Source organism: Melopsittacus undulatus, chromosome 12, assembly GCF_012275295.1.
Source record: "Melopsittacus undulatus isolate bMelUnd1 chromosome 12, bMelUnd1.mat.Z, whole genome shotgun sequence".
Lineage (NCBI taxonomy): Eukaryota > Metazoa > Chordata > Aves > Psittaciformes > Psittaculidae > Melopsittacus > Melopsittacus undulatus.
Window position 1 is genome coordinate 9,746,654 of NC_047538.1, and position 12,767 is coordinate 9,759,420.

At 57.1% G+C, this 12,767-nt stretch overlaps 1 protein-coding gene across 1 annotated transcript in view; it reads left to right on the forward strand.

The window, feature by feature from the left end:
* Window positions 1-12,767, forward strand: part of KSR2 (kinase suppressor of ras 2) — a 74,681-nt gene that overhangs the window by 983 nt on the left and 60,931 nt on the right. The window contains exons 2-3 of the mRNA XM_034068471.1: window positions 5,566-5,706; window positions 6,568-6,718. Of these exons, the coding sequence (XP_033924362.1) occupies window positions 5,566-5,706; window positions 6,568-6,718 (292 nt within the window). The remainder of the gene's footprint in view (window positions 1-5,565; window positions 5,707-6,567; window positions 6,719-12,767) is intronic.

Below are 12,767 nucleotides of genomic sequence, written 5' to 3' on the forward strand. Positions count from 1 at the left end.
GAAGGTTGTTGGGATGGGATGGGTGGGATGGTGAGGGTAGTCTGAGATGCTTGGAGACAGAGTGTGGCCATGAGGGGGCTGTGCTGGTGTGGTGGTGGCTGACATGGAGCCGGGGCTGTGGATGGAAGGATTTCAGAGCCTGGCCCTGCTCAGGCCTTTGGGATGGTGCTTTGGAACCTGGGAGCTTGACTGGGAACACCAACATGGTGGCAAAGTGGTTCCAGTGCTCGGGTGCAGAGGACCCTGCCCTGCAGCTGCTCTGCCGGGTGCCTTTTGGCTCTGGACCATGTCCCAAGTGTCCAAACGCTCCCGAAGGTCCCGAGTGCTGTGGGATTGAGCTGGGCATTCCCATGTGGCTGCTGTGCCCCTCGTGGGGGGCACCCTAGGGTTGGGATCAGCTCCTGCTCTTCATCCCTGGCACTGATTTGTGCTGCACTTCCACAGTGATCCTTCCATCACCTCTCCTTGATCCGAGCCCTGTCCCATCCCAGCTCTCACATGTGAAGGGCTGGTGGTCCGTGTGTGGCCCTGGAGCAACCTCAGAGGAGGGACCAGGATGTGGGGATGGAGCAGCAGCAGTTTTGGGGTGTGCATGTGACTTCATGGGGAGCAGACAAACCCAGCCAGAGGAGCTGATGTGTGGAGGTGTAGGGCTGCAGAAGTTTATCCCGTGGGGGGTTTGTCTCACATGGAGATTATCCCGTGTGGAGCGATGGCCTTGTTAGGGTCAGGATGGTGATGGGTTATTGCCTGTGGATCTGAGGGATGCTCAGGAGTGTGGTGAAGCATCCTGGTGGATGTTCCTTCCCAGCATCCAGCATCCTGTTGTTGCTGGGGCAGCTCAGCTTGGCAGGTTCATAGTTGGCTGGGGGGATTCCACCCCATGAATCCCTTGTGCTCACAGGGAAGCATCTCTGCAGCCCTATGGATTGTGCTGCTCCCACTGTGGGGATCCCAAGCATCCCATTCACTAAAACACTCCCAAAACCAGGTTGCTTGCTGCACGTCTCATCTATGGGCATCCAGGTCAATGGGCATCCCAGTCGATGCTCATCCATGTCTTTCAGCACAGGGTGATTCCCAGGGTGAATCCAGGGCCAGATTCCCGATGCTGGCACATCGGTGTGGGACTGGATCACGCTGGTGGTGTTCTGGGTTGCTGCCACCATAAGTAGGAGCTGAGCTTGGCCCTGAGTCCCGCTGCCACCAGTGTGTCCCAAGGACATGATGCAGGGATCCGCTCGGCACCTCTTCCCTTCCCATCTGGCAACAGCAGAGCAGGGACGAGCACCGGCATGGCCAAGGAGATGGTGGCCGGGACTCAAACTTGGAATGACATGGGAGAATCTATGGTTTTTGGTTAATCCTCATGTGCTAAAGCCTGGTTTTGATGAATTAATAGTGGTGGTTTCCTGTTTTTCTTCTTTAAACCACCCTAAGCTAAAAGCGAGTTCCCATCCTTCGTGTGTAGTGGTTGTGAGGGAGCTGGATACAGCATCCTGTGGTGCAGCATCCTTCCTTTGGGATGGGTACCACTGCATCCCATGGTGCAGCATCCTTCCTTTGGGATGGGTACCTCTGCATCCCATGGTGCAGCATCCTTCCTTTGGAATGGTTACCACTGGCTGCAGTTGGGATTCCGAAGCACTTCTCAGGGCTGGAATGATCTGGGCTCTTGGTTGTTGCTTGGGATGGGCTCCAGTAGGAACCAAGGCAGAGGCTGCGACCAAACACCAGCTAACATCACCTGGGGTGTTTGTGCTGTTCTTTTTGCTACCCCAATCCCATTTAAAAGCATGGATCAGGACTCCAAGGATAACCTCAGCATCAGCGGTTCCCCTTCCCCAGGCTGCCATGCTCCTGCTGGGAAGAGGGAAACCATCCTGGGATGCTTTTGGCTGATGCTTGAACATGTCGATGAGGATGGGAAGAAGCACCTGGGGAAGAGCCATAGCCAAAGGAGATGCTGCCTCAGCACTGGGATTTCCCCTGCCTGAGTGCGTGGAATCTCTGGTGCTTGATAGCACGGGTGAGCACACTGGGCTGTATCCTCCTGAGAGCCTGGCACCTCCAGGATGCTGGGCTGAGCCATCTCGGCCCCTGTACTCCCAGAGAGAGCCCCAGGGACCATTTAGCAGTGCTAGAAATAAATGATGTGCAGAGCCAGAGATGGCGTGTGAGCCCTGAGAGGGAAAACAGAACCGTGGCCAGGAATTCCCCAGCCCTGGCTGCTCCAGGTGTCTCTGGAATAATGAGCCCCTTGGTAGGAGTCAGGGAAGAGTCACTCTGGTGTGGCTGTGGAAAAGCTGGGAATAAAGGGAGGTGCAGAGCATGAGGGCATCTGATACAGGCATGAGCTGATCCCACCATAGAATCCCAGCCTGGTTTGGGTTGGAAGGGAGCTTAAAGCTCATCCAGCTCCAACCCCTGCCACAGGCAGGGACCCCTTCCACTGGAGCAGCTGCTCCAAGCCCCTGTGTCCAACCTGGCTTTGAGCACTGCCAGGGATGGGGCAGCCACAGCTTCTCTGGGCACCCTGTGCCAGCGCCTCAGCACCCTCACAGGGAACAGCTTCTGCCTAAGAGCTCATCTCAGTCTCCCCTGTTCTGGCAGGTTCAAGCCATTCCCCTTGGCCTGTCCCTACAGGCCCTTGTCCCAAGCCCCTCTCCAGTTTCCTGCAGCCCCTTTAGGCACTGGAGCTGCTCTCAGGTCTCCCCTTCAGGAGCCTTCTCTTGTCCAGGCTGCCCCAGCCCAGCTCTCTCAGCCTGGCTCCAGAGCAGAGCTGCTCCAGCCCTCGCAGCAGCTCCATGGCCTCCTCTGCACTCGCTTCAACAGCTCCAGGTCCCTCTTTTGCTGCTGCCCCAGAGCTGCAGGGGGGCTCGCACGGAGCTGGGGTCCCCCCATGGCTCCCGGTGCTGGTTGCTCATTCCCAGGTTAATCCTCACCTCGTGCTCCTGCAGGTGGATTTTCCGCTGCCTCTCCCCGGTCTCCAGGCTCGGAGCCGTCTCCATCCCGGTTGACGTCAGGCGGGTGCTGGGTGCCGGGGGTGCAGCACCCGCTGCTCCTTGGAGACCGTCTGTTTGCTGCCGTGCCCAGTGCTCGGTGCTCGGTGTCGTGCTGGGTGTTGGGACCAGGGAGGAATCCTGCCCGGGGTGACAGGAATAGGTTGGAATTCCCCATTGGGTTTGCATGGGGACACTGTGGGCTCCAGCCCCTCGCCTTGCTGGGGTCACCCAAGGATACAGGGGAGGACATGGAGTGGGGACACCCCTCCTCTGCCTGCACCCATCGTCATGGGGCAGCAGGGCCCTGATGGGCTCTTGTTCTTGTATCGGGAGGTCTCTGCCTCGGGGAGGAGATGGGGACCCCTCGGTGTGGCCAAGGGGAAGGGGATGCTGGTGTTTTGCCCTCTTCTGTAGAGCATTGCACCCTTAAACCGAACCCCAGCTCCAGAGGAAGGAATATGACACCCCTCCCCCAGCATCATTCCCAGTTGGACCAGCAGTGCATCCCCCAGACAGCATCATCATCTGTGCTGTTTGGACTCCAACCCCTCTGCTTGCCCCCCCCAGCCCCAGCAGCCCAGGATATCCCCCTGCCCTTTTCTATATGGATAAACTGAGGCAGGGAACGGCTTGCGGGGGTTGTGCCCAGCAGGAACACAAGGCTCTGCCCTTAGCAGCAGAGCCACGTTTAGCACATCAACCCAATCTCCATCCCATGCAGGGAGGGCTGAGCTCAGGGTGAGAGCATCTCCAGAGCCATGGGATGGGGCTGTCCCCATGGCACAGGGCCATCTCCATCACTTCCCTTTCCAGCCACACTGGTGGAGCTTTTGGCTAATCAAGAAGTGCTTTTGGACTTACAGGGGCTGCTTTTCTCCCCCCATGGACCAAAGCATCATCCTGGACACCACATCTGTGTCCTAACGATGGCCCCTCCTGTCTCTCAAGGAGCTGGGGGGAGTGAACTTCCCCACCTGTGGCTGGGAATTAAAGCACCTCCACTTCCCATCCCTCCTTTCCCTGTTCCCATTATGTCTCTGTATGTGCTGGGAGGGCTTCCTGGTGCCCAGCTCTATCCCAGGACCCTGATTTTGGCACTAAAGAGGCTGCTGTGGCTCCAGCATCACCTTTGCTTCCCCCTGGTCTCTCAGCTTGCGGCTGGGGCTGGAAGAACTGGTGGATAATGGACATGGAGCAGCTTTAAGCTCCCTTCCTACCCACACCAGGCTGGGATTCAAGGTGCCTGCTGCTGTTTCCTCTCCGAGGCCTGGGGTTTAGGATGCATGGTTGGGGCTGACCCTGAATCGCTTGGATGCTCTGTGTCAGGAGATGGATTTTCCTTAAGCAACTGGAGCTGGCAGCTGGTCAGAGTGCTGCTGAGGCTCCCTGGGCATCCCCTTGGCCCTATTTTTTGTGTCAATTACCAGTATTTAAGCTCTATGGCTGTTATCCAGGTTGGGGCTTGGGACAAGCTGCATGGTCAAGTGTCTGGCTGGCAGTGGTGATGCCGATGGTGATGCCGGTGGGACACCGTGGTGGGAGCTCACTGTTTGCAAGGGGACGGGGATGAGCAGCCTCTTCTGTTTCCCTCAAGCATTGCAGTGGGGCTGGTTTTACTTGTTTTACATGTCTATGGGGGCATCCAGCTCACCCCAACCACCATGGGTGGGTGGCAGGGGGCTGACTCCCACCCCAAGCTCCATGCCCATCACTGGTGGTACCTTTGTGGGTACCACTAAGGGAAGGGACCGAGAGCAATGGGGATGCTCCCTCAAACCCTGCCATGGGGTTTCTCCCTTTACCATCGCATCCTTTGCTCACCTATTTTGGGGCTGGGCAGGGGCACAGCACCATCTAGTGCTGCCGCTGGCAGGGAATCACCTGGCTGGAAATCAAGAGGAGGAAATCCCAGTAGGATTCCAAGCCCGGCTCTGCTCTATATCCCTGGGGATGGAGGCCCCGTGTCAGGCGCTGTGGTTACCAATGCAGCATCTTTGGGCTCACTGTGGTGGTGGGGATGGTTGGAGGAGGGATGGGACCATTGCCAAACACAAGGGGATTGATGGTGATGAGGATGGTGAAGGAAGAAGGGCTGGGGCAGATGTGAGGTGAATAAGGAGCAAAACACCTGTATCCCAGCCTTGGGACTGTGTGCTCCCAAGGTGGGATGCCTGGGGGTCCCTTTGCATGGAGCCTGGGTGTATGGGAGGAGAATGCCCTTTGGGTGCTGGGAGGGGTGGCATTTGTGTCTGTGTCCCCCGTCCTCTCTGCTTTCGGGGGATGAAGGTTGTGCATCCCCCAGGCAGGACCACAGCATTGGAGCACCCTGGGCTGGGGATAACGGGGCTGAGAAAGGGCTTTTTGGGGAGGGAAATGCTCCCTTTGGGCACCCAACTTGATGCTAAAGGGGCCCTTGACTTCGCAGCAGGTAACAGAGGGTGTTTGAGGGCTGGATGGGCTGTGAGTGCCCCAGGAAAGGGGGGCTCACCCTCCTGCATCCCCATCCCTCTGCGGGACCCATGGCAGGGGGGTCCCATGGGGCTTCCACCCTCTCTTCCAGAGCAAGCTGGTCAAGTACTTCAGCCGGCAGCTGTCCTGCAAGAGGAAGGTGGCCCTGCAGGAGCGCAATGCCAAGCTGGAGGGCTTCCCCCAGCTCCTGCACTGGTTCCGCATCGTCGACATGCGCAAGGAGGTGATGGAGGTGAGGGCCCTGCCGCGGCCGTGGGTACCAGGCACCTCCAGGGATGCTTCATCCAGGGGGTTGTGGGGTCATTGAGCAGAACCAGGCAAAGGGGGAGGTTTGTCCATGATGGAGCCTGGTTTGAAGCCTTGTGCTTGGGCCTTGGTGCAGGCTGGGGCACCGGAACGGAGGAAGGAGGTGGTTTCACTGCATGGAAGATGCTGCAGGTCCATGGTGGGATGAGCCTCTAGGGCTGCCCCACAGCTCTCCTTCAGTGAGGGCACCCCATTGGTGTTCCCACTGAAGGGCATGGGTGCTGGGGGGACATTGTGGGTGCTGCTCCCCCTTCTCAGTGAAGGCCTCCTGTCCCTGTCACAGTGTAGTGATGGCATGGGCAGGTCACAGCATCCTGCTGCTGCATCCGGGGCTTATGTAAGTGATGGGGGCAGCAAGGGGGTGGCAACCAGATGTGATCCCATACCAGCCTGGGGACAGGTCTGCACAGTTTCCCTGCATGTCCTGGTGTTGAGCTGGGTCTGGGTGTCCCTGAGACCATGCAAAAGCTGAGGATTGAACAGTGCCCTTTAGGCTTTAGAATCCCAGCCTGGTTTGGGTTGGAAGGGACCTTAAAGCCCAGCCAGTTCCAACCCCTGCCATGGGCAGGAACACCTTCCACTGGAGCAGGTTGTGTCCAGCCTGGCTTTGAATGCTGCATTCACAGCTTCCTTGGGTTTTCCTATAGACTGAGATGGAAAATGAATGTTTTTGGGTCTAGCATCCAAATGGGGTTTCTCCTCTGCATGCCCTGAGGTGCTGGGTTAGAGGATGCTCCAGAGGGGTTATTCCTCCTTCCTCACTCCTGCCCCTGTTCCTCCCTGTCAGGAGATCACCCCGGGGCAGCTGAGCCTGGAGGAGCTGCTGGACATGACCGATGACCAGGTCTGTGCCACCGTGGAGAAGTTTGGGGCCAACAGTGAGGAATGTGCTCGCCTCAATGCTTCCCTCTCCTGCCTCCGCAGTGTCCACAAGTCCGGTGAGTTCAGCACCCTGGTACCTGTGGTGGGTCCCCTGGAGCTGGCACTGCCCTGGTGTGCTGGCACTGCTGGGAGCATGGCTGCAGTGCATTGGAGGTGTTTGTAGGGTATTCTCCATGGATGCAGAGCTCCTGCATCCCTGGGGGATGGCCGGGTACCACTGCCACAGGGACACTGTTGCTCTGGTGCATCCCTGTGGCTTGGGGATGTCTCACCTCTCTAGGCATGATGAGTTCAGAGAATCATGGTTTGGGTTGAAGGGACCTTAAAGCTCCTCCAGCTCCAACCCCTGCCACGGGCAGGGACCCCTTCCACTGGAGCAGCTGCTCCAAGGCCCTGTGTCCAACCTGGCCTTGAACACTGCCAGGGATGGGGCAGCCACAGCTTCTCTGGGCACCCTGTGCCAGCGCCTCAGCACCCTCACAGGGAACAGCTTCTGCCTAAGAGCTCATCTCAATGGGTCACTTCTCTGCAGGGAAGTTTTGCCCCAGTGCTCCTTATGGGGTCCCCCTGTTCCTTGTAGGAACACAGCCGGTGCCGTGTGTGCCGTGTGTGCCGTGTGTGCTGTGTGTGCTGTGTGTGCCGTGGGTGCCGTGTGTGCTGTGTCCCCGGGCGGTGGCAGCAGAGCTCTGCGCTGTGGATGCTGCTGCAGCGCTGTCGGATGCTGTGGATGCTCCCGCTCTGTGCGAGCAGCGGCCGCGGCTCCATGGGGAAGGAAGGGGCGAGCGGTGCCTGCGCAGGACCGGGCTCTGCCAGGGCCTTGCCCCGTCCCGGCTGGGCCAAGGGGTCCCTTCCCTGCGTGGCTGTCGAGGGGCTGGGGTGAGCTGGGGGCTCTTCTTTACATGTGCCCCCCCCCAAGAAAAGGCCCGGCCTCACCTCCCCATGTGTGATGGGGACCGTATCCTGCTGCTATCATGCTCATCCCTACTGCTGATCCCGTGCTTTGGTGCTTGCCTGGGGGAGTGCTGCCAGCGCAGGGTGTGCATGGCTGGTGCTATATGGGTATGTGGGGAATGGATGCTCTCTTCCAGCGCAGATGGGGGAATGGGGAACCCCATTTTCCGGTCTACCCCCCTCATTGTCCCCTTCCCAAGAGCCCCCATCCTGCTCCTGGCTGGGATGATGGCTTTGGGCTGGTTTTGCTCTGTTCCCCTTGGTCTGGCAGTGAGTTTGGCCATGACCCTTCTGTAGGAGGACCCCAATCCTGGGGCTTTGGGGGGTTCAGACCCCTCTGCCTGGCTCCTGTCCCCTTGCAATGGATGCAGCTGCATCCCGGGGCTCGGGGACGGAGGATGAGCCCTGCTGGGACCTGCAGGCTCAGAGCAGCCCCTGGTGATGTGATGTGGATGCAATGAGGGCAGCTCTTGGGGACCAGCAGTGTCTTCCCTATCACCATTGGCACAACACAGCCCAGGTCCTGCCCTGGAGGGGACTTGACCACATCCACCCATTGTGGTTATTGCAGCTCCTCTGTGCCTCCTCATGGCATGGTGTGGCACAATGGCACAACACAGCCTGACATTTCCCATGGAGCATGAATGCCTCCATGCTCCTAAACTCCTAAATCCAGCTCCCAGCTGTGCTCTGCCCTCCTTCCCTTTGGCATTTTCACTAAGTCTCTCTGTTATTTGAGGAAGGGCATCAGTGCTCCCTCAGCCTGCTCTTTGTTTAAACACCTTTGACTTCTAAAGACCATCGCAAACAAATCCTGCTTTGCTCTCTGTGCTGCCTGCATCCCCCTTCCTGCCCCTCTGCTTGCTCAGCCATGGGAATTCCCCCCCTGTGCTTTGGAAAACCCATGTGAGCCTTTGGAGCAGCTGCAGTGGAGATGCTGAAGCATCTTCTGCTCCTCTGGTGGCTTCAGAGCTGGGGGTACCATGAGGCTGCAGGATGCTCACTGCTCCATTGGTGTTTTAATGGGGCAAGTAATGGGGCTGCCAGCCCCCATGGTGGGATGTGGCTTGGTGGCCCATTGGGTCCCTGCAGGAGGGAGCTTGCTGCTATCCAGGCAAAACGCCTTCCCCAGCGCTCCATTTAACTCCATCCATCATCGTGCTGCAGGCTAGGATATGTGGGGAGGGCTTGTTTGGTCCCTCTGGCATTGCAGGGATGCTGCGATGACTGTTCCTGCTCTGCAGTGGTCCATGGTGTTTCCAGCTGATGTAGGTCCTGCTGGGGACAGGGAAGGATGGATGCAGGAGCTGTGGTCCCTGCTCTGAGGGTGGTGGTACCCCTGCCTGGGTCAGGATGAGGTTGGGTTGTGGGATCGGATCATCCCATCCATGATGGGGATGAGGTACCATGGTCCAGGCAGTGCATTATGGTGTGCTGCAGGGATGGGGAATGGGAAGGATGCTTGTAGTGTGTTTGCAATGTCCCTGTGCTGCTGGAACCAAGCAGTGATGGGGCTGTAGCTCTGCAGTGTGGGGTGTACAAGGCAACAGTGTGCTTCTCACATCCTTCCATCCACTGTGTTTCAGCAGATGCTGAGCTCCACATCTCACAGCCCCTCCATAAGCTGTCCCACGCTGTGATGGACGTGGGTTTTTATCTGCCTCCTATCTCCTTGTAAAACAAGGACAGTCCTACTCTGACAGTATAATGAATGAACAAGTTGCTGCCTCCTTAAGCCATCATGTAATTCCTTTGCAAGTACAGTAGTGGTCAATGTCTAGAAGCCAAGATCAGTATTAATAAAGCAGGAATGAGGTATAGGATTAACCTTTTCAATCAATCTGTATTTATTGAGGCATTAATTAGAGGCACCTGATTTCCCAGGGCCAGTTCTGCCTGCGGATGGGGCTGGGATGCAGCAGGGATGAAGCAGGATGCTGTTTCATTGCTTGAATGGAAGGAGCTTTGATGGCTTGAAGGAACCCCCTTCCCCAAGCATCCTGGGGGCAACTCCAGCACCGGGAAAAGCCCTGGAACACCCTTATAAACCAAAGCCATGTTGTGCTTATCAAACCCAGGGGCAGCCCCACATTAAAGCCCTGCTTTCTTGTACTAACAAGCCTGTATTGGATTCTTCTTGCTGTGAAACCATCCCCTTGACAGGGGGATTTCAGCAGCCAAAGCATTGGTCTGGACCTCGAGAGGGATTAACTGGATGTTAAATAGGAGCAGAGTGGGGCTGCTGTGGATGGAGGAGCTGATGGGCTGTGACGAGTGAGCTGTGCCGGAGGGCGGGAGCTGTCCCACAGGGAAAAGTGATCCAGAGTGGAATAGCCATGACTTGTTCTGGCCCCGGGGGGGGGGCTGCAGGGAGCTGGGGATGGCACAGGATCAGGCAAAGCCATGAGCAGCTGCTATGGGGGATGTGAAGGTCCTTCCTGGTGTCTCCATGTCCCTGTGTCTGCAGAGGGTGATGGAATAAACCTCCTCTGTATCATACGATAGAGCCTCAGCATCCTCCCAGGGAACAGCTTCTGCCTAAGAGCTCACCTCAGTCTCCCCTGTTCTGGCAGGTTCAAGCCATTCCCCTTGGCCTGTCCCTACAGGCCCTTGTCCCAAGCCCCTCTCCAGGTTTCCTGCAGCCCCTTTAGGCACTGGAGCTGCTCTCAGGTCTCCCCTTCAGGAGCCTTCTCTTGTCCAGGCTGCCCCAGCCCAGCTCTCTCAGCCTGGCTCCAGAGCAGAGCTGCTCCAGCCCTCGCAGCATCCCCATGGCCTCACTCACTCCAGCAGACCCATGTGTGTTGAGGCACCCAAAATATCACGAGAAAAGTAATTTTCCCCCAGTTCTATAAGAAAAAACTGCAACTTTTGCTTCCATTTCCTAAAGCAAAAAATGCTGGGAATAATTTGCTGCCCTTCAGGGAGCCGGTGGCTGTAGGGATCTGTACCCAAAGCAGCTTTTCACCCTGACTGCTCCTTGGGGGATGCTACAACCACTCTCTCCTTCCCTAAAGGCAGCATCCAGATGACCAAATGGAGATGTGCACAGAACCAGGGCAAGATCCTGGCTTGCTTCACAGTGAGGGAAGCTGTTCCCTGTGAGGGTGCTGAGGCACTGGCACAGGGTGCCCAGAGAAGCTGTGGCTGCCCCATCCCTGGCAGTGTTCAAGGCCAGGTTGGACACAGGGGCTTGGAGCAGCTGCTCCAGTGGAAGGGGTCCCTGCCCGTGGCAGGGGTTGGAGCTGGAGGAGCTTTAAGGTCCCTTCACCCCAAGCCAGGCTGGATTCTGGGTATTCCATCTCTCTGCAGCTCTCTCTCTGCTGCATCCCGGCACCATTCACTGCTCTCCACCTCCTCCCAGGAGTTTGTTTCCTTGTTGACATTAATGGAGTGGTTCAGTGAAAGCTCCTTCCCTGATGAAGTGCACTGGGATGGAGGAGGCTGGGCTGAGCACGGAGGCAGCAGCAGCACTGAGGGCAGAAGTGAAGCCAGATCTGGCCCCAGTGAGCATCTCCCTTTGTGCCGGTGGCTGGGACTCAGTGATCCATGGGGTTGGAGGGATGGTGAGCAGCTGTGGCTGATGCCCATTTCGATACACCCTCCGTATTCCCTATCCATACAAAACAAATAGGCTTTTAGGAGTGAACAGCACCATAGAGGCAAGCAGGGCTTGGGGAAAACTGGGTAAAGGGGAGTTTGATGCTGTGTGAGCTCTTCTCTTGCTTTTCCAACTGGGAATCTGCTCTGGCAGAGCAGCAAGGCCTGGGGGAGCCCTGGTAGGGAGTGAAATCCTAAAGCATGTAACAGGCTTTGCAGAAAGAAGAGCTTGGGGATCTTCCTGTTGTTATATTTTCCCTTTCAAGTGCGTCCTCAGTTTAAGCTCATCCCATCAAGCGGATGCCCATTACCTGCAGCGTTCCTGGAAGCATCCCTGTGTGGAAAATGCAGCTCCCACCTTCTCCTGGCTATTTTTAACCCTTGCAATGAGTTATTTTTTGCTCTCAAGTGCATCCATCGTGTTCTGAGCTGCAAAGGGGATGATGACAATGGGGGATGTGGTGGCCACGATGCCCTGGTTCAGTTTTAGGTGGTGGAAAGCAGCCTTGGTCTCCTCCTTTATTAACTGCTGCTAATCACTGCTGGGGTGCTGCAGTGTTGAGTTATGCAAATCTATGCGTGTGGAGCAGCCAATGGGGAGCACCTTGATTTGCATATGTGCATGTTGGTGTGCGGGTTAATTAACCAGAGGGGTTGATGGTTTCCAACAGGGTTTAATTAATGATGCTCAGTCCTGCCTTGCCTATGCACATCTGGGGTTGCACCTTCCCCTGGCTGTGTATGAAGCCATCAGCCTCAAGGACTGGTGGCAAGGATGAGGAGACAGCCTGGATGGGTGCCACTGGGTGCTGGTGCCTGCAGTGCCCCTTGTACCCTGCAAGGGTGGCCTTGCTCAGGGGATATGGCCCCATGCAGGGCTGTGTTTGCTGGGGGGTGACACAGAATCCAGCCTGGTTTGGGTTAGAAGGGACCTTAAAGCTCCTCCAGCTCCAACCCCTGCCACAGGCAGGGACACCTTCCACTGCAGCAGCTGCTCCAAGCCCCTGTGTCCAACCTGGCCTTGAACACTGCCAGGGATGGGGCAGACACAGCTTCTCTGGGCACCCTGTGCCAGCGCCTCAGCACCCTCACAGGGAACAGCTTCTGCCTTATCTCCAACCTGAACCTCCCCTGTTCTAGCTTGATACGCTCCAAGTTGTCACCACCGTGTCCCCGCTGGGCTGTTTTGGTGAGGAAGGGGCTTTGGTGTGTGCCCATGGTGGGGTTGGAGATCAGCTCCATCCAAGGCTTCCCTACAGCAGGGTTGTGTCTTGAATTAATCAAAGCAAGTGTTAGCTTTCTCTTTATGAGCGTCTCGCTGAGCCGAAGGGGGTTTGGAGCAGCCGGAGGGGCAGCTTCACAGCACTTGCTTTGGTTTGTGCTCTGGGAGACTGATCCATGAATCCTCCTCATCCTCCTTCTCCTGCAGAGCTGCTTTTTCAACCCGTTCCCAAAGCTTTCATTCCCAAAGCCCTTTTCCTCCTTTACTTCTTCTTCTGGAGTTTGAAACGAAACATTCCCCTTGAAAGGCTGAGGAGGGAAGGGGCCAGGCAGCTC